The sequence below is a fragment of the Buteo buteo genome, chromosome 26, assembly GCF_964188355.1.
Source record: "Buteo buteo chromosome 26, bButBut1.hap1.1, whole genome shotgun sequence".
Taxonomy (NCBI): domain Eukaryota; kingdom Metazoa; phylum Chordata; class Aves; order Accipitriformes; family Accipitridae; genus Buteo; species Buteo buteo.
In genome coordinates, this window is record NC_134196.1 from 8989942 (window position 1) to 9012165 (window position 22224).

General features: G+C 37.6%; 1 protein-coding gene across 2 annotated transcripts in view; it reads right to left on the reverse strand.

Moving 5' to 3' along the window:
- Nucleotides 1-1120: 1120 nt before the first annotated feature.
- TMTC2 (transmembrane O-mannosyltransferase targeting cadherins 2) overlaps nucleotides 1121-22224 on the reverse strand; it is a 256976-nt gene continuing 235872 nt past the window's right edge. For both annotated transcript variants that reach the window (XM_075057986.1, XM_075057985.1), the window contains exon 12: nucleotides 1121-4049. In XM_075057986.1, the coding sequence (XP_074914087.1) occupies nucleotides 3870-4049 (180 nt within the window). In that variant the 3' untranslated portion in view covers nucleotides 1121-3869. The remainder of the gene's footprint in view (nucleotides 4050-22224) is intronic.

Sequence of the window (22224 nt, forward strand, 5' to 3'; positions counted from 1 at the left end):
AGAAGGAACACAGCCACCTGCGCCAGCTACAGAGAGCAAATTCAGATGGGCCTGTTTGAGACGGCAGGGCGAAAAAGGCACCGCAGAGCTGCTGTGAGCCTCCTCTGGGAACGGAGATGGGTCAGGTACCTGCTGCCCCAAAAGTGTGATGCTTGGAAGAACAGAAACATCGGAAGCAGACAGAGCAGGCTCTCGCAGAGAAGGGTTTAGGGGTAAGATGCCAGAGCAGGACTTCAAGCCCATGTTTAGACTCTATCTCCATGAGAAAGGAGTGACACAGATCAGATTATTCTTTGCATACTCACCATCATCTGCCATTTCGTCAAAACCTACTTAGGCAAGGAATGACCGCGTCTGAAGGCGAGGCGTGACCTTTGATAAAAACAAGGCGTGACAGCTGAATTTGGAAGCGAGTGCCCCAAATCCTCTCTAGTGGTCTGCTCGTGCCCATCAACGATCCTCAACTGTAGAGCAAAGGTGTCAACGGGTAGGACCTGAATGCAACCGACCTAGGAAGGTGTGAGGATATCAGCGTTAGGTCCACTGAGCTAAGAAGGCTCTGGCTGTAGAAGATTAAGAGAAAACCAAAAGGCCAAAGAATAATGTCACTTCACAACGCTTCTGAGCAGGAAGGCAGCAGATTTAAAACTGATCGTGTGACATTGCGGCACGAGAGGAAGGCGATGTCAGACACTAAAAAGACCATGTATGTCAGTGAAGATTTCTTGCCAGCTTTTGTAGCCAATGATACATTTTAGAAGCATTTTTACTGACATTGTTTTTGTATGTCAATATCAAAATAATTTATAAATACATCTTATCATCAGCATTTATTCCCCCAGAGTTTAGAAACAACAATCAAATATAATAGTTACCATACCCCTTTGGCTAGATTTAGTGAGTAGAAATATTAAAAAATGCTTCCAGAGAAACTTTTTGAAAATATCTGCTGAAGTATTATTGCACTATAGAAGAAAGCCAGCTGTGGTAGGTTAGACTCTACTTACGCTATATGGTTCTCCCAAATGTAAACCAGTCAATGTAACTCATTAAATTAGAATAAGTTAAAAAAAAAGTGTTGTTACAGTAACAGATAAAGGAATGCACAGTGTATTAGTTATCAATGCTTTATTATTGAAAACAAAATTGAAATTCTCTTATCTGGCACATAAACAATTATTTCTACAAAAAGGAAAGCCTACAAATCTGATAATTTATACAAATAACAGTTTTTCAAAAAATAAAATTTTAATTTAGTAAACTTGACTTGTGCTCTTTTATTTTTTTTTAGCACTGTCTGCAATAATCCACCATAAATCCCTGAGCAGAGAGACGTATTTTAAATGTTTTAAATTTTTCTCAAAAGAAGAAAGTTATCAAGCCCAGACCTATATTAAAAAAATGTATTCAGGGACATTCTTGTTAAATTTATGCTAGTCCTTTTTTCTTTCTTTTCTTTTTTTTTTTTTTTTTTAAGAAACAAACAAAACCAGTTATCAATGCAAGCATGACACTGCATGACAGGAGTGCTCCCCCTCTCCCCTTTCTGTGCAATGAAGAAAAATTACTAAACAAGAATGAATACAACTTGAAGGAGACAAATAACATAGTGAATGGTTAAGACCAAGAAGCCATCGAAGTTTGATGGCTGTTGAGCAAATAAAGCTGCAGGATACCACAGTTTTTTACTGAGTTCAGTTATAGTTACTATCTAATGTATTTCTATACTTTTTCCAGAAAGTCAGTAAAGCAGGAGAGTAAGTTCAAGCTACCATCGTATTCTAACTCTGGTTTCAATGTTAAAGTAGAAATTCAACTTTTGACCCTCCAATTTTGCTTTTCCAGCCATAACATTATTTGAAGAAAACTTGACACACTCCACAAAACCAAACAATCTTGCCCCTCTGGCCCTTCTGGTAGCCAACTGGTACGCCAGTTGTAAACTTACCAACTTACAGTATTTTAGCCAGCAAGAGGAAAGAAAAGGAAACACACACTACTACAATTTTTTACTATACTGACTTTGAAACAGCTACTCCCCAATCTATTTCAATACAGATTTAAAATCCAAGTTTAAGGGGAGAATGACCAAGAAGGCAGAGTATAACTCAAGCGTCCCCTTTCCCGTTAGGTACACATGCTAATCACAAAAATGCAAGGAAAACCAAATAAAAGAAATAGCAACACTTACAGATTGCTGTGTTAATGGCAGGTAACGTTGCTGCAGTCAAGTAATAAATAAATAAATACAGCAAAGTATTCTTCTCTACAGTTTTGTTGGAATGGTGCTCAACAGTTAACGAGAAAAAAAAAAAAAAACAACCCTTTCTCAGTAATAAAGAGTTTTTAACAGAAGATCCTGAAGAAGCTTCAGTTCAAGGTGCTCTACCACTTTAACATTATATCTACCATTATGAAAAGAACACTGAAGCAGATACCAACAGGTCATTAAATGAAATAGTAAATTTTCTTACAAGCAATAATACTTATTCCAAAGAAAGTAGTTAACAAATGGCCTGGAAAAGACTGACTAAAGCTTCAATACATTGCAATTTAAAATAAATTATTTTTACATTTAAAAACTGAAGATTAAAACAGTAACTATGCCAAATCATTCTGAAACAGAAATGAATTGAACCTCACCAAAAGCATATTTAGATATTTGACAGCTCTGCTGCTAGCACACATGTCAGAATACAAACAGAATGCTAGTATTTGGTTAGAAACTGAATAGGTAATATTTTCTAAAACACCACCACTGTGAAAAGTAACTGGCAACCACCTTTACAGATTTCTCTTGATCTACACTGTTTCAAGCACGATCTAATCCACTCCCTTCAGTTATTTGCTAGCCTCACCTACGTGTAACATCCCTTTTTCTCCGAGTTGCTCATGAAGTCTCATTTGTAGCATATCCAAGTACTAGTATTTTCAAATCTCACTTGGCTGAGTTATTGCAAAAATATTGTATGCAGAGTCCAGTTTAAAGTTGGTCTTATCTGACAGCAGTGTAAAGAGAGTCAAGCACATTGTTCTACAATACCAATTTTTTTTTTTCTCAAGATGACAGTCTGACCACGCTCATTTGATATCAGGGCAAACATTAGTCTTGCTTCTACTGCTAAATCACACCTCTGGACTTTTCTTTTTTTTTAAGCACTCTACATACATATCTGATGTAGAATATGAGCAGTTCCTTTCCGTCTAGCCCACAGCCATTTGACTGTGTATCTCAAGAAAACCGCATTAAAACTTAACAAGCTGAAATAATATGCATATTCTCAGTAAACAATTTTGAACGCTGTCATCTAATCACAAGTGACAGGTTTGAAAAAAATTGGCCATATAAGCTGTGAAATTGGTAAGCAAGTGGTCCTAAAGTGAGATACAGCAGCATTAAGACAAACTGCAAACACACTGGATTTAGTATACATTTTAATGAGTTACAGTATCAGCAAAATACTTTAACCTACTATTACCATTTTTACTCCCATATGGCTTAGTGTATACTGTAAAATTTTCCCTTAGTATTTCTATGACAGTATACATTTCAAATACCCACCCAAAAGTGAGCAATATGGGATTTGCAATGATCTATCAAATATGCCAGAACACCTTCTCTCAAGTGCTATGGCTCTAAACATTTTTGTGGGGTAACAAGTCCTTCATGAATATCTCAAAATCTCCCTTTTTCTATTTATCTAGCAAAAAAATTTAAGCCAAAAAAGCAGAATAGTTTCTCCTAGCAGCAATTAAGACCTCTGATCCTTGCAGTCAAGTCCAATGAGTTCTCTGATCAGACAATTGTGTGGAAGTTCTAGTTCGTGGTTTTAATCAATTCAAGAAAAAAAAGTTCAGAGTTTTCATCATCATGTTTTGGATGTCTTCAAACCTTGTTTCTCCATGATATTCCACAATTTGCGAAGATTGGACTGAGTGATGACATCATCAGGTTTAAGTTGAAGAGCAAGGAGGTAGTTTTCTTCAGCCTCTTTCAGTTTACCATTCAGATGGAGAATGGCTCCAAGATTCATTAGGGCAGCTGGGTACTGGTACAAAAAAAAAAAGGGAAGGAGAAATATTAGGAATATTTTCAATTTTTCTTTTCAGACAATCTTCCACTTAAACAAATTATTCCCTTATGTTTGCAGACTTTTCATGGAAGCAATTTAGCAATTTAAGCAAATAGAGATAACAAGAAAAAGTTTCTGAGCAGCTGCTGTATACTTTGTGCTTTAAACAGGGCAAGCTCTGGTGTCTACAGGCATAGACTTCTCCTTTAATGAGAAAACACAGAACTCACAAAGCTTTACATGTGGTAACATCGGCATAGCACAGTTTCCAAGAGAAAATTAAAGTAATCCAAGAGCGGATTAAAGACAGGAATTTAATTTTAATTCAACCCATTGCCAATAAAGAGTTTATAATAATTGGGAATAGTTAACACATTGGAATTCATCCCCTTTTCTTTGTCTTAATTATAACTAGTAGAAAATACAATCTGTTCTCAGATTCTAAGGATGTTCAGGGGTCCTAGGACATCCATTTAGATTCAGGCTGTGGCAATTATTTCTTAATGAACGATTTAATAAAATTAACAGTGGTGGAAACACATGCTATTTTAATAACAAAGATGTGAAAACTTCCTAACAAATCCATTAAAAAGCTTCTTATGTTACTAACAATTTTTCCATCTTTAGCTAAAACAAAATGTTTCTTGTTTTTATTTTTTCATCTTTAGATTATTCCATTATGAAATAATAGGTTGTTCATGATAATTAAACATGCCTGGTTACTGGAGTTAAATATTACAAGGGCAGAAAAGCAGATTTATGAAGCTGAAGAGAAGAATCTAACCTACTTTTTTGCAAGTACTTAAGGTATTCACATGCTAGTGAGAGCACAGTAAAGGCATTTGCCAAACCGGTACCTTGCATTTCAAAGAAAAAGGGGACAAAATACTACACAAAGTTCACTATGGTTCTCCCCCTCAGGTCACTATCATTTCCAATGAGCTTCAGGAACACTCACTTTCGAAGCCATGTAGTTTTGCCTCAGAGGATAAGTGTTTCAAGACACCACTCACCAGTGTTCTGATCAAAATGCAATAGTCAAAATGTGAAGCCACAGGGAAACTTGGCTTCAGACGACTGTGTGGGGGTGTTGGTATGCTTTAGAAGCCCTTCAGTGACAATAACGTCAGGAAAATATGGTAGATACAAGGCCAATAATATATGCACTAGAGTTGGTCTCCCAGACTGAGGTGGTTATAGGAAGTCATTAGGATGAGGAAGACTTACCCATGTTCCAAACCTCTCCACTAGCAAGTTAAACTCATTACTCTTACCCTTCTGAAACAAGCTTCACCCCCACCCCCTATCATTCTTGTATCCAAAACCTAAATTTTGTGGTGGAAATGTTGTTCAGAACATTCTCTAGGTTTATGTCCTACAAATACTTCTTCTTTTTTTTTCAGCTTGCTTCCTGCTTCTTTTCACCTATTAACACATGCATCACAAAAACTCATAAACATCAAATTTTCAGAACAACTGGCTTCCAGAGTTTCAAAATTAAGCAAAACAAAGTGATTTCAGCCCTCCCTATTGTAAACACCGTAATGCTAATGCAGTGGAATCTGGAGATGTTATTTTTAGATTTAATTTTTCTTGCTTTACCCTGACAGATTATTTCCACGACCCCTACATCAGTTACTTCGTTCTACTAAAAATCAAAACAAAAAAAACCCAGCTGGATTTTATGAAGTTTTCCCAGTTAAATACTCTCCAAAATTTCCTCTTCAGTAGTATTCTGTACAGAGAAGGAAAACTAAGCCCCTGAAATGTAATCTTTGCTACGGAGAACACGTATCAGCAGCCACATTATCATAGCTCCACCTTTGCAGTGCCAGTCTTGCATACTATTTTACAATGAAATAACACACTCCTTAATTAGAGATGTTCTGGGTGCTAATTACAGTGATGTAACTGAAGAATGATCAGAAAACAGCTCCACTGTATATGGATGGCTGTCTGAATATCCACACATTGTATTTATTCATTCACTTTTAGACCTAAGATTGTTTGAGCGAATTTTCTCAAATCATGAGTAGGATGGTCCATTCCCACTAATTGTGCTCCTTATTTGTCTAATGAGAGTTTATGAATCAAACAGTTTTTTCAAGAGGACAGTTATTGACACAGAACCGTCTTCTCACTTGAAATATAACTATGTGCATGTGTTTGCATGTAGACAAAGCTTGCAATGGATAAGGATTAAAAAACCTTAAACCTAGAAAAACTCATACTAAATAAGACACACGTTAAAAAGTGCTCAGGGCTAATTCCACAGCATCCACCAACTTATTGTGTGGGAAGTAACACAGTTGTCTCATATGGCTTCCAGAATTCCTCTCTATTTCCTTCACCCCCCCCAAAAAATATGGTATGTGTATGGTACTAATCAAGTACTCTGAAGAACGTCATATATATAAGACTAAATGCCTAGCTAAGAAAACTCCTCTGCCATCACGTCTTTAATTTATCATTTCATTACAGCAAACAACAAAAACATCTAGAAAAAGAAAAAACTGCAAGCCTTTTAACTGAACTTGAAATTTGCCACCTCCTACACATCATTCCCGGTTTCCTGGAGACCCAACAAATATTAGGTCATTAATGCTCTAAACAAACGTATCCATGAAAAATGTGAACTGATAACTCATTTCAGGTAGTGCTGAAAAAGCTCATTCCAACTCCTTCATGTTTCAAATAAAGAAAATGCATGGGATTTTGGAAAGATTGCTCCTTAACTTTGTAGGGTATCATCAGCCACCCCAATATCTATGGTTTATTGTAAGAGTTGCAAGAATTTTGGGTGACTGCAAGATTCTACATCAGTGCCATCGCTCTCTAACAGCTATAAATGATGGTCTGAGGACAAGAGAGCAACAGAGTTTTGCTATAGCTTTTCTTCACATACATTGTCTTTTATTAAAGACAGCTGATAAAACTTTTCAGTACGTTAACAAAGGCGGTCGGCAGCTACCAGTGCAATAACATGGGACTTGTAGCACTGTGTAACAAATGACACCACCTACTACTTCAGAGACTTGAAAGGAGAAACAGGCCTGCCTTCATTTCCTTTTGGAGACAGATGCTTTACATCAAAAAAAGCTGACTGGCATTTCTATCGGGGTTATAAATGCTGTCTTTTATGGTCTATTGGGAATTATTCCCTTTATTAGCATTTTTATCATGGTGTGCTTGTTTCCTCAGTGGGTTTTTTTTGGGGGGTGGGGGGTGTGGGGGGAGGTGCTAATGGGGAAGAGGGGAGAGGAATAACGGAGTAGTTAATGAATAACAAAATAGCAAAAGGCATGCATTTAGTTACCCAAGGTGTTTTTGGTTTACACTGATGACAATTCTTTCAAACTTTCTCCATACTACCAAAATAAAAGGAGAGCCTTGGGGCATGCAAAACTTTTAATGTAAATTAAAGTCCTCTCTAAAATTAGAGAACTATGGAATCTCCAATTGATTCAAAATAATTCTGAGCAGTATTTCAGGATTACGCTAGTGTAACCAAGTACAGTATTGGACCCACAAATGGAATGAATCTTAATGACATAGAAGATGAACTGGTTCCTTGTTCATCATCTCTGGCTCCATATATAGCAAATGCCATATCAGAAGAACAGTGCCAAAGAGAAGACAATAAGTTTACTATTACATATGCCTAAGAAGTTATAGAGAGAGAAACAAATGGACAACCCTTAACCTAGCTCAAAAACACCACTTGCATGGCAGACAAGTACGAACAAACAACAGCCCAAACACAAGCAATGAAAACTGAAATTGTTTTCCTCAAAGCTCTGCTAACAAATGACCTCTGCTCAACACCACAGAGGCCAGGGCTGCAGATCCTGAGAAGAAAGTGCATTTTGTTCCTGACGGGGTACTTATAAGGAAAATATGCCAATTTTTACTCCACTAGAATCACAAGTGCAAGTGACTTCTCACTTAGCCATTTTAAAAGGTCACTGAATAGATGTTGCCAATATTTGTCTTGCTTTTAATGAATTACTGCAGTGCGTGATCTTGTAGATATTTCAAAACAACCCCAGGACTGTTTAATGAATACTGTAATCACCATGGCCAACCCTTCAGAAACACAGAGGTTAAGTGTTTTGTTTTAAAACAGTGCAATTAAGGACACTTGTTCTTTTAAGGGTTCACTGTTGAGTAAAGTCCATACCGAGAGAAGGACACAAAATGTCATTCACATGCGAATATTTCATCCCAACACTTTTAGTTAAATATGGGTGAAGAATTCAGGTATTTCCCTTTGATAACTGAAGATACATAGGAGGTACAATGACTGAGTAGTGAAGCAGCAGAGTATTAGTTGTAGAATGGCTAACTAAGCACGAGAGCAAAGCACGGTGGACTGCTTCATCTTATCAGTGACCATGGGATAATGTGCTGTCATGCCTTTTTTATCCTCCTACACCGGTGGCAAGAATTTCCACTTGAACTTAAATTACTGGTGTTACTGCTGTAGCACAGCATAGTATTTTCTGAAGCAATCAAAATGCCAACAGCTCCTTTTTTATCGCTAAAGAGAACTGTGGACAACAGAATCATTTCAGGGGTGTCACTCGCTTTTGACAGACCTCACAAGTTTTGAGTAAAACCATGACCCCGGAGTTGCCCCGAGATGTAAGCATACTACTTACTTTAAAGCACGGGGGTGGGCAGAGAAGGCAGGAGAGGCGGGGAGGGACACGCAGTGAGACGGTTGCTACCAACTGGATCTTACTCTCCAGTGCAACACATTGACAAGACTGTAAATTCAGCAGTGACACACGGAAGTAGACCTTTTTATAGAAGCGACCTAGAGTTGCCAGATAAGCCAAGTGCGAGTTATTCCTCCCGGAGACTCATGTTTCTACCTGGTTCTCTGCTACAAGGCTTCTTAAGAACTGTAGTTTGCATATGCTATGTCTGTTATTTTGTTCTGAACAGCACATGAATCACAACTAAGACACTGATCTCCAGTAAGTTGGCTAAGATGACAAGAGTAAATTGTCTAGGAACAGATAACTTGGTGCAAAAAGCATTCTGGAACAAGATGACAGGATGTATGGCAAAATACTGTGGATCAGACAGAATAAAAAAGCATAAAATTCAGAGTTGAGAGGGATTTCCTGTGTCATCAGCCCAGACAGCAAAGCATTCAGTTCTGCTGGAAAACACAAAAATCAGCATCTTTACAAACTCTTAAAATGGAAGAATGCTCTGCAACTTTTCCTCTACGACAGTTAAGTACATTATTTAAATTGCAAGTCTGCTCATGAACAATTTCAGTAAGTATGCTTTTGTGTCGACAACAGCTTTCAGCTTAAATAGTGAAGAGGGGAAATGGAGAGAAAAACATTCTCCCTGCAAGTACTAATTTGAATAAACATTGTGAAGAGCACAGTTTCCACGGTTGTATTAGGCAGACCTAAACGTCTCTGCTGCAAAGGCAGCCTGCGTCCCCATCAATTACCTTAAGACTGACTAACATACATAGCTATAGAAATCTAACTAACAATAGGTCTAGGCTCTAGAGTGGAGTGGATCCTTGGATTCAGTCATCATCTTTAAGAATACTACGTTGTTAACGCTGATAGAGAACAACCTTAGTTATTTTTTATCGATATGTCACTAAACAGAAAAAGACTTCCTTTAATGCTCTATTCATATTTTGTTCACCAAACTAACAAAGTATTAATCTCCAGGGAAGATGAACACCCTCCAGAAAAAGACATCAAAAAAAGAAAACACATAAAAAAAATAGATAGGAAAAAAATAGTTTCTGTTCGATAACATTTATGTAATAGTCTCAGGTTAGGATAATATATCAAGTTAATATATAAAGTTAATAAGGCAGAAAAACAGCATGAGTTAATACCTGGTCACCTTAACAACTGATGATACTACAGAAGTGTTAGGTCATGTACATTTTTGGGTTTGTGTTGTTTTTTTAAATTTGTTATTATTTTACATTTGGACACTCTCATCTGGACATTCAAAGCAGATGACACTTTAAACTGCCTGGTGAAAGGAGAATATACATGGAAATTGTTTGTATGCATCTAGTCCTGTGTGCTTTCAAACACTGGAGGCTATCATGACTAAAATTGCAAACTACAGGATATGTACATTTAAAACCAGAAATTAAAAAGTGAAGGAAGGGGTTTTTACCATTTTTTTATATTTATGGGTGGCAGATGTGGGAGTTTCCGTCCACATGCATACTGTGAAATTATTCAGTTTGCTTGTAGATTTAACATCGGCATCTTAAGGAAACCCACAGCTGTGAGTCAGGGAATAGTTCTAGACTTGGCATGGGAAGGAAGCATCAAGCAGTCTACCTCGTTTCTCAAATTATCACATCAATAGGGGACATTTTAGCATCAATGCTCTCCAGCCAGTGGAGATTTTTTCCTCAACATCTTTTTCATCTTAACCTTCACAGACTGCTCAGAGTTTTAAAAACATAGTTATCCAAACCCAAACAAGCATATATAGATATATGTTACATCTTGCTGCTGAAAAGCTATCTACCATTGGCCTTAATATAAATTCAGAGTATACTGTTTTATATATCAGCAAGTTAACAAAAGCATGTGTTACAACTGGTAAAGGCTGCAGATCATACAACAGCAGAAAAAGTCCCACAAAAATGTACTGACATTTGTAATTTCTGTGTATCTAGATTTTTTCCCCCAACGGCCATGCATCAATTGCTTTGATTTATGCTTAAAAAACCTCCTAGTAATCACTCTCAGTTTATATAGGAACCGTGATGGACATTTTTAGATAACATACTTGTATTACCATAATAAAAGCTAAACAGGAACATACGTTATGAGTATTTAATATTATGGTTATATTTTAAAAAAATAATAAACATTTTCCAGGCCTCAAAGTGTTTCTAATTAAAATTCTTTGCCTTCCAGCTCAAATGTTGTCATCAGTATAGGATACGATAATCTTATCCAATTTTCCTAGCACTTTAGGATTTCATTAAAAAAGATCTTCAAATGACTTAATTCTTGTTTATAGAAATCCAACTGTGCTCTGATGTCTGCAATTTGATAATTTTAATACATAGCTACGATTATGGTATAAAACATTTAACAACTTCTTTACCTTATCTATCACAAGTATGCGGTGTGCTAATTAGGAAGTGTGTACTCCCAGCAAGTGAGAAACTTGTTGAATAGAAATGTCAACTGTACTATCACACTGACAAATAGAAATTGCTCAAAATCTTTCAGTAACAGAATTTTGTCCTCTTAAGAAAAAAGTAAGAGTGTTTTAAAATGAAATTCAATCTGTGAGTAAATGTATTTTTGCATGCACTTTCTTTTTAAACCTTGGAAACCAGAAAAATAAATGGCTTTGTGTTACTGCCTAAAGATAAACCCCACTTTTAATTTAAAAGAAATGTAGAGTGTTAAAAGAAAAATGAATATACTCCACCCAGAAGCACACATGCAGGGCTGATTAGAATAGCTGTCCATATTTACACAATCAAAACTGGCTAATCTTCAGAAAAAACTCTAATTTACAGATCATCTGAGATTACGAACACAATTACGCTCACAGTATGTATTACTAGCATTAAAAAAAGTTCTTTTTTTTTGATCAAATAAAATGTCATTGGAAAATAAAAATGCCCACTGAGAATGAACTCATCATCCACCTATTTTTGCCCAGATGGTGATCAAATACATCAGTGCCCAGAGAAGGTTGTATAGTTTTTCAAGATGCTAGGCACAGGCATATGAAGTACTGCATTGGAGCTTCCATTTTTGAGTAGAATAGCCAACTACTGAAATTTTAGAAGGAAGCAGTGTTCATTTCTGGCCTTGAAAGTTTAGTGAAGTTCTAATTAAGGGAATCTCAAAATCACAAGATTTCCAGTATTTTGACTCAAGACGTTCAGGTGAACGTTAAGTGTCAAACAAGGCTTTGCACCTTTTGCTGACAAGTGTAGTCAGCTGAGTTAAATGCTTGCGAACTTGCTTAATATCGATATCGCTGTATGTTTTCCAAAACTATTTAGGTATTTGCAGTTGTAAGGTATAGCTTTCAGGCACATTGTGTAAACCATTATGCAACTTGACATACTTGCTCTGAGCACAAGGAATGAGAATCTTGCTAATTTGTTCAAGGCTTGTATCATACACAATCGCTATTAAGACAGCCCACAAGAAAAGCGTGATATTAAAGCATTACAGAAGCAGGAAAACAGAAAACACTAGGGGATTATGAGGCATTGTAGGATGTTTTAGGCTGAATTTTAGCCTTCATTCCACCCCTCTATTGACACGCTTTCTTTTGACTAACTTTCCCTAGACAACTGAATCAATCATTATTCCTCTATTGGTAATAATTTCACTGGCAGGAAAGTACAATTGAAGTCTGTCACATGAAGTGATACAATTTCCATAATAACATAGTTTATCAATAGTGTCTGAAGGTATTTTCAAATTGGTCAAAAAATGCAACTTCAGCATGTGGAAATGTTACCAAGGCAAATAAAAACTAATTCCATAACTTTGAAAAAAAGTAACAGAACTCTTGAGGTGATATATTGTTCAAGGAACTACATTTTCATTACAGAGTAGACAAAACTGAAAATGCTTGAAAAAAATCTTGTTCATAAATATTTTCTTTTGTGAAATCTCTACATGGAAAACCTTAAAGTATTTGCATATCAATCTTTTTTTTCTTCCCCTTTGCCTGTTTTCATCTGGCTCCTATCACTTCCATGTTTGTTGTGTAGTGCAAGACGGTTATGCCCACACTCTGTCTTGACTTCGGTTTTGCCCACAGGTTTATGAGAGCAGCTGAGAGAAGAGGCACATACTATTGGTCCTTTGCAAAATGCTGAATTACAGTGCTGCGTGTAATTCCTAAGAATTCATGTCTTACTTTTTGGCAGCCAGTAACCTGCAGGTGTTGCCTATATAGTATTTAGCAATTAAATCTACAGTACATATTAAAATTATTAACTTCCAGAGTAAGCGCAAGGATTTAATTTTGATTCTGGTAGCTTAAAGACTTTAAGGCTGTAGTTTCTAGAATTTGGTCTTTTCATCGCTAATAGTAAGACCACTGGGAACTAATTGCTCACTAGGCTTTTACAAGGTTGTGACTTGTAAAAAAATAAAATGACTTTCTGCTAGGGCAGCCTTATTTACCACATTTGATCAGTGACACATATGTTTACAGTGCTTTGTAAATAATTAATCAATAACAGCAAAACATGTTCAATGGTAGATCTACACATCCTACTCTGAAAGGCTGCACTTGATAGCACATATGCCAATAACTGCTGTTTATTAAACAGAAGTTTTCTGTATTCTTCAAACTAGATTTTTAAGAAATGGACACATGAAGCAACACTGTGAATAATATTTTCATTTTGAAAAAGGTTTAATGAATCATTTCTAAAGTCACAAGAGGATAACTAATATTTGCAGGACCAGCACCAATTCCTGCCTCTGAAATTCAATGTCAAAAATTACTCAGTGAAACCAGATGCTTGCTCCAAACTGCCCCAGAAAAAAAGCCCTCCATGACTCGAGCAAACTGTAATCCAGGGCCACCAGAATCGCTGTGCAATTCCATAGTCAATGGCTCAGGTTAATTTGCCTTCTCGTTATGTATTTTCACTATACATACCATCCATTCTATATGAACACCACAGGGTCTTACAGAAATTAACTGTGGGTCCTACCTACCAGCAATCTTTTTGTTAAAGCTTGTTTCTGCCCCCAAATCAAAAGACTTGCCTCCTGTGCAATCTCCACAGTCTCTGTTCAGAAAGCATTTTCTTCCTCTATTATGGGTAAAACATCCAATTTGTGAATTAATCAGCAAAAAACTCCATCAATGCAGCTATCAGAACAGAATTTTTCAAACAGAATTAATGAAGGATCATGTATTGATCTTTCACAAATGACAAAAACTAAGTCTGGTAATTTCAAGTGTATTTAAATGCAGTCAGAATGTGAAGAAATGAAGTAGGACTACTGAGTTACAATGAACTCCACCAAATAACTCCACCATAAATATATTAATCATTTACCCCATGGAATCTAAGAGACACACAGCAAGCCTTCATATGGAATTTAATTTAGGGTTTTATTGTGCATTTTCATTTTTACTGTTGTTGTTATATTGGAAAAGATTTCTATTTTCTTTCACGCTGTAACTGTTTTCAGTGAGCTTGAGGCAGCCAGATGCTGAGGCAACTGGCACGGTTACAAACCATAATGTCAGATTAAAGTTACTTACTGTTACAGTAAGACAATCTTTACTGGAGCACCTGAAGAATTAGCAAAACTGCCTCAACTTAGTAATAGAGCTGTTCATTATATGGAAGACATGTTTCAGAAGGGTAGGTACACTTGAATGTATATTTGCTCTCCAGTAAAACTAACTATGGTAAAGAGAATCAAGTCAATGGAATGTGCAGAGCTGACCAATATACAGTGGTTCAGAATGCCTCAACAAAAAGGGACTGTTCTTTGGGGGAAATTAAAAGCTATCCATCCCCTCCTCCCTGCATCTTCTCATGAGCAGACATTTGATCTATAGATTGCAACTCTCCCGGGAAAAATACATTGAAACTGGTACTGAAGTTACTCTTAAAGACAAATCCCAAGAAAATTACTTCAGCCAGACACCTCCCACCCATCCCCTTCCTAGCAGTCTGCAAACAGACAGTTCTTCTCAGGCAGCTCTCAGGTCCAAACCAGCCTTGTTGTAGGGCATTTTTCATCTACCCAGTCACCTAGATACACCCAGAGGTGTGGGAGGGTGGGAGAGAATACCAGTTGCATCAAAACCACCTTGTGAAGCAGAAACGTTCATCCTCCAGAACTTGTGGGGAAAAAAATCTAATAGGATATGCCAGCCCACAACTAAAAATCATTCTAGGAATGAGAAATACATCAGAACTATAGATTAGGAAGAAAATTAGGAAGTTATTTATGGCAAAACATCCTACTGAGAATGTACTGTTGCTGGGTTTATTTAATGAGCATTAAAAACACTTCCTTACCAGTTCTAATTGCATAATAAATTCATTGCATTGTTTCCAGAATCAGCACTAGAATACTCTATTAGGAAAAACCTTGCTGGATTCTCTTTTAATTGAGTTCAAACAGATGGTTTAATTTCTGAAATGCTAATCTACTGCTGTGAGTTCTGTATTTCATGGCACTTTATTTTTGATTGACACTGAGGGCTACATTTACAAGGCAAAGCCAATCTTGCTCTCTCCAGGAGCTGATGCAGGCAGCGGAGTACCCCCTGCCATACTACTATCAGATGTGAATCACAATCAAGTGCATAGGTCTATCCGTGATACATCATCTTCACTTCCACAATTTCAGCAAAGAGACTGCACCTTTACAAACTACTGCTTCCCATCATCTCAAAGCATAATGATTCCTTTTATTTAACTCAGTAGTACAAATCTAACCTGTGACTTCCCATTAATTAGTTTCGCAAATCTATTTTTTGAATTATTCAGTAAATGAACATCATGGTTGAGTACAAGCACAACCATCACACTGTTATTTTCATACTGAAAAGTAATCATAGAAAAAAAAGTTATCTGTCTACTAAGATGTGGATGAAAAACACTAAAATGCTGGATGAAACAAATCTGCACTCCAAGAGACAGGCCTAACCAACCTCACATCCTTTTTTCTTCAAATAATTTTGATGGTGGACTGAACATATCTATATACCAGATAAAGACTTCAGATTTGCATAATGAAAATACATATAAAAAACAGAAAAAAGAAATGTGAGGACACGTAAGTTTTCCATTTAAGTTAACTGAGGTGCAGTCCTACAAAATTTCTGAATCAAGGCCTTAACACAAACAGAGCTCGAGTATCATTTGGTATGAGAAGTTCTTCTCTTTGGAGAATTTATAACCTATCCATTGAGAATTACAATCACCCGATGGGATCGGAAGAACAGTGTTCTGTATCTAGGTAGGTGCCTGGAGAGAAAACAGAACTTCTACCTTAATACTTGGGTGACTAACTCTTAGGAAACATCACTGAACTAACAGTAAACATGCATGATTTTTGTGAAAACATGGTCATTTACTTTTTGGAGATTTAGCCACGTAAAGATTTTTGAAAACAGAGCCTATAATGGAAAATGGGTGCATAAAACAAAATGCTTTGGGGTATTTTTTTTTGTGAAGAAAAGACTTTATTAGCAGCTCCAAGCAGCACAAGGGATTGCCACCAGACATACTGAAAACCTTGTAAGACCTATATCCTAAGCAAATAGGGCATGAATTATCAAAGAGTTTCTTTCTCAAATTACATGTGGCCTGATTTCAGCTGGGATATAGAGTTAATTGTCTTCCTAGTAGCTGGTACAGTGCTATGTTTCGAGTTCGGTATGAGAACAATGTTGATAATGCTGATGTTTTCAGTTGTTGCTAAGTAGTGTTTAAAGTCAAGGATTTTTCAGCTTCTGATGCCCAGCCAGCGAGAAGGCTGGAGGGGCACAAGGAGTTGGGAGGGGACACAGCCAGGACAGCTGACCCAAACTGGCCAATGGGGTATTCCATACCATGGGACATCATGCCCAGTATATAAACTGGGGGGAGTGGGGGCAGGGGGATCACCGCTCAGGAACTAACTGGGCATCGGTCGGCGAGTGGTGAGCAATTGCATTGTGCATCACTTGCATATTCCAATCCTTTTATTATTACGGTTGTCATTGTATTTGTGTTACCATTAACATTATTAGTTTCTTCTTTTCTGTTCTATTAAACTGTTCTTATCTCAACCCATGAGTTCTACTATTTTTTCTCCTGATTTTCTCCTCCATCCCACTGGGTGGGGAGGAGAGAGTGAGCAGCTGCATGGTGCTTAGTTGCTGCCTGGGGTTAAACCACAACAACATGTTAAGCACAAAATTACTGTTTCAACAGTTCTTGGTAAGAGTAAGTAATGATTTAATGAAGATGTGAAGGTTAATTGAATTAGAAAAGAGGAGTTAGTATATAGTTGCTTATTTCCAACATTTGTTCCCCCTGTTAAAGAAAAGCATGTCTGTACATTTTACACTTCATGAAGATGAATGACTCAGAAATACACTATGCCAATAATTAGACTGTGGAAGGATTAACATTTATGGGAAATTTGTAAACATTTTCATAGCTAAAAATGAAATGAAAAGCACCCCAAATTACCATGACAACAAGTTTCTGGCTTACTTTGCTGAGTGTTTCTGCGTATGCTTACTGTTTGAAAAACTTTACATTAAGAAGAGTTCATAGCTGCTTGCATAATTTCACTTGAAGAAATCAGGAACTACAGAGCCCCATTTACCTCTCACATGCAGGAGAAACAGTAACAACTCTAACTAAAATGGTGTTACTGCAATGCAATATCTATGTAAGGAGAAGAAACTCAAATGTATTTTAATTTCAGTTATTTAGAACTTGCACAGACAAAATACTTATGTATTGATTACGATATCAATGTACAACAAATTATTCTAGATGGGAAATAAACAGCAACTTAAAGGCATTTTAATCAATTCCAGAGCTCACAAATTACACTGAGCGAGCCAATCGATCTCAGATATTTGCGTATTTAACTGCTTGTATAATCAGAAGAAAAGAGTACAAATGCACTCCCCATAATCTAACTCTCACAAACCTGAAGCTGAGAACTGTAATGACATGATTTCCAGCTTTCTCCTATGCTTCTTACGCGAAGATGGATCACAATATCCAGATCCAGATTCAAGTATTCCATAATCACCCAAAAGCACGTTCAATCTTTGCTTTCACAGAGCTGCTACAATGCATGAGAAAACACACATAGAGTTTTCTGGGGTAAGGCTATAAATATTCTCCTGTATTTCCCAAAGGAAATTCAGTGTTTTCCACAGCTGAGTAAATTGGTTTTCAAATTATACAACTCATCCTGATATTGTGCTTCAGTATTACAGGTAAATATCCCCATTCCAATAGCCTGTGTTCTTTCTTTGTCCCCTGACGGAGATCACAGGGATGAGAAACGCTATATGGGTTTTTTTTGTTTGTCTGTTGGGTTTTTTTAAGATGGGAGGCACTAATCTCTGCTGAAGTAGGAATACTTTAAGATTCAGAACAACAGCCTGTACACAAGCCTGTCTTGAAGCTGACAATTGTGCACAACAAAAAAACCTAAATGTGTCTTTAAAATATTTAGGAGGACCATGAACAAATATAATTCAAAAAATGGAAAGATAACTTTTTGTTCAAAAGAATAAACACAGTTTTCCCCAAATAGCTGGACAGGGATAACATATATGACTTGTACTTAGCCCCAGACAAGGATGAACTTAGTATAAGGACCTGGAAGGGCTGAAGCAGCAGCAGCAGCAACAACAACAACAACAACAACAACAACAAAAGAAAATTGAGCTGGGAGCCCAAATTAGATTTAAAAAGCTTTCCAGCTCAGGAGAGGCAGAGAGAGTTCATGCATGGATAAACTCTTTACGTGGAGAAGTGTTGCTATTTCTGTGCAAACACTGAAGAGCCTTTCCACCTGAAATGAAGGGCAGCTTGCATTCAGTTAATACTAATTTTCCTGAATTTCTCCATTCTGTACAACTTTTAGGCTAGGTCAGCCTTCTGCTAGGCAGGGTGAGAAATGTCACAGCTATTCTGCTATCAAATCTCAGAGTCAGTCTTCCATTGCCTGTCACTAGGGAAAGTCTACCGAATTTACAGTAAACAAGAAAGTGTTCTCTCCTCCTTTTGAGATCAGAGAGTGACGTCCTCTTTTCTCTAAGGGTGTTCCAATATATCCTCTCCTAGTGGAGCCAATCCACGCCTAAGCCTCCCACCCCTGTATCTGTCTGAACTCAAGCTATTAAAAGTATGCCATCTGGAAATACAGTTCACATCAGTCATGCCTATCTTCTCATTAGGAAGCCACAGTACCCTTTATAGTCCCTAAAGGTCCTGCATGCCCTGTAACAATTGGTTCAGTCTTTAGGAAGTGCCAGAGCAGGAAGAACTGGATCCTGGGAAGTTTTCTTATTCCTCACACCTTCACCAGGAGAAAAGAAAGGAGGCATTTTCAGGAGGCCAAGAGTGCTTCTGGGCTGGAAGGAATCCACAGCCATTCGTATCACTGAGGTGAGAAGTTTGGCACACTCGAGAGGAAGCCTTAAACAACGCGAGGCTTAGCAGCAGCTGGTGCTGGCAGTGGGAAGCTGTGCAGTCCTGACACAGGGCAGGAGAAGCTGGGAGCAGGCTGAAGGGCAGGCAGGCAATCAGCAGAAGCTCCACCTGTCCCACTTTTGTATTTTCCGTGAAGGCAGACACAAGTAACGGAAGACAACTGAACGGGTGAATCTGCCGGATGCTAACTACCCAAAAATACAGCTCTGTGGTCATTCCGTGGCACCAGTACAAAATGATAAAAGACTGCCATGTGTTCATTACTTTGAATAAACAAGTAAAGAGACAGAAGAACATTTTAAAAAAAGGATTTGCAACTGGAAGGTGTCATGCTTTACTCGCAATAATACATGGTGTAAAAATCATACATGTACTGTTTCTCTAGGGGACTATGTCAGCTTTATCTATACTATGCTCTGGAAACCAGGAGTACGATGGCAAGACACTCCAGTTGGGTTTGGATAACAGGACCTAGGTGGACCTGCTCAAAAGAACTACAGGAGCTATAGATTCATCACTGGTGAGGGATCTGCAGTACCCCAGGAGCAGTGTGAGGACGACACTGGGTCCAGTGAAGCGTGGAACAGTGCCAGTTTTTCACCAGTTGAGGATCAGTTGCAGACAATTTAAGAATCACTGTTAACCCACCCATTACGGCCAGCAGCAGCAGAAGTAACATAGCAGGAGCTCTTAAAAGTTTCATGAAAATTCTCCCTGGCAATAACAGGATGTGCCCGTGACAAAGCTGGCAAAATGAGTTAAAGCCGTCTCCCTCACAATTAGTCCTAGCCTGGTAAAGCTACATGAGAGAAGTACTGAATGTTTAGGAGAAAGTCAAATAGGGAAATTCAGCACAGAAACACCTAAGGAAAAAATACATAATAAAGCAGATCTTGGTTACATATGTTTCAAGACAAAATCCAACATCTACTTTATTTTTTAAAGATGTATGTACTATCGGAAGTATATTCATTTTCAGAGGTCTTGCCATGAATAAAACCCATATATTATGAATGCTTTCCATAAGGAGGCACTGAAAGCATGTTATCTGTAAGGTGGCTATAAAAATGCAGTCAATTATCTGGAAATCACCAGCATTCTTCCTTCAACTGTTAGACAGCTCGAGGTAGAGCTTATTGCAAGCCTGGAGCCTTTGACATGAAATCTGTATTCCAGCATCGGGGGAAAAAAAATAAAAGAAGCACTTGCAGAAACTGCTTTTTAATATGATATTGTGTTAACTGATTACATAAACCCTTCAAGTCAAGAAATGGTTTAGTCCCCCACATCATGATTAAACCATCTAGTGGAAATTGTATTTATTTTGCTTATAGGTACATTTCTCCTTTCCCCCTCGTTCTATGTGTGTGTCTTTATGTATGTTGTTACAGTAAGACATTTAATCAAGCCCTTTTGAAGTGGTAGAGTGGAAACAGCTGTTTCTGACAATGTGCCGATGACACGGGGCTTAAAGCTGTCATGAGCTCCAGATTGCGAGCAGCACTAATATGTGCTTGGGATGGTGGTGACTTGCAGGTCATGGCACCTCCTTGAGGAATGCTTCTAAGCCAATCAGCTCAAGGTGGTGGCTCAAAGTCTTAAGGCTCTAGCGAGCTCGCTTTCATTTAATACTCTTGAGGTCACACTTCAAAGTGCCCTTTCTTCTCAAGAGCCACTGGCCATCTGTGGGGGTTCTAGAGCGACTTTTTAAAGATTGGCCGCTTCAAGTTCAGACTTAAAAAATTAGAAAGGCAGCTCTATTACACAAATGATGTCTTAAAAGTTGAGTAAAAGCTTCAGCTTAAGTCGGTATCTCATATTCTTGTAAAGAATGCCAATTTAAAGAGAGTTTCTGGATGACTGACTTTTTCCACAACAAAGTGAGCTTAAAGCCCACATTTTAGAGTGCCTAACAACTTGTTGAAACAATTTCCTGGTTTGTGAGCATTACAAGATGTAGGGCACCTAGAAACCATCTCTGAATACAGATTTTCCTCAGCAATACTCCCACTCAGGATAATTACCGCATAAATGTCTTGCTGTCCAAGAAAATTACACTTTCATTTCTTCACGCAACTGAATTTGTTAGAACTAGACTAATGTGATTAACACACATCTGAGCCAACATTGCGAGAACAAACACATATGGGCTTCTCACCGAGAAGGCTCTAAAATGCGTTTGTTTTGATCATGGTAAATACACAATGTAGGAATGCATTTTTTGGAAAGTATTCAACAAGATCCAGGGGCTAGGGAAGCGAATCTCTGTAGGTTACCTAGAGAGTTGAAGGAGGAAGAGAGAGTCCTGTAAGAAATGATTCACAGCAAACAAAAGTAGATTCCTTCTCTGAACTGCTTCCTGGATTCCTCTCTTCCCCTTGGCTCTCCAGGGGAAAGTCAACTCTGTGAAGCCTATTTGGAAATAAATAGACATAATCTTGAGAATGTTTGCTTCTTCAGTGAAGTTTAGGACAAATGACTCCCATCTCCACAGCAGCACTATAGTCTACAGAAAATACTGCTCTTCTGAAATTTGACTGGAAATTACTTTCATAGAGGATAAATACACAGTTACTGTAAATAAGGCCAATCATGAACATTATTAAGAGAACAGTTAGGTCTAAATCTGGAATAATAAAACTAGCCAAATTGGTCTTTCCTTTGCACCCAAGCTGCAATTCAGCTGGTGCTGCTATTGTACCAAAGTGTTTTAATTCCTTTACCCTCTGCAGAATGAAGGTATATCCAAAAGCAAAGATGATGGTCAAGATGTGGATATACATTTTAACACACCTACGCTGTATTCAGTTGTTCTTTTACTGGGTATAATTGTTTTGCAAATACTTTATTAATTTTAGTAAAGCTTTTCATGGAGAAAATAAATTGTATTTTCAGTATTTTTCAGTCCTCTCTGAATTAGTTCAATGATGAATGAATCAC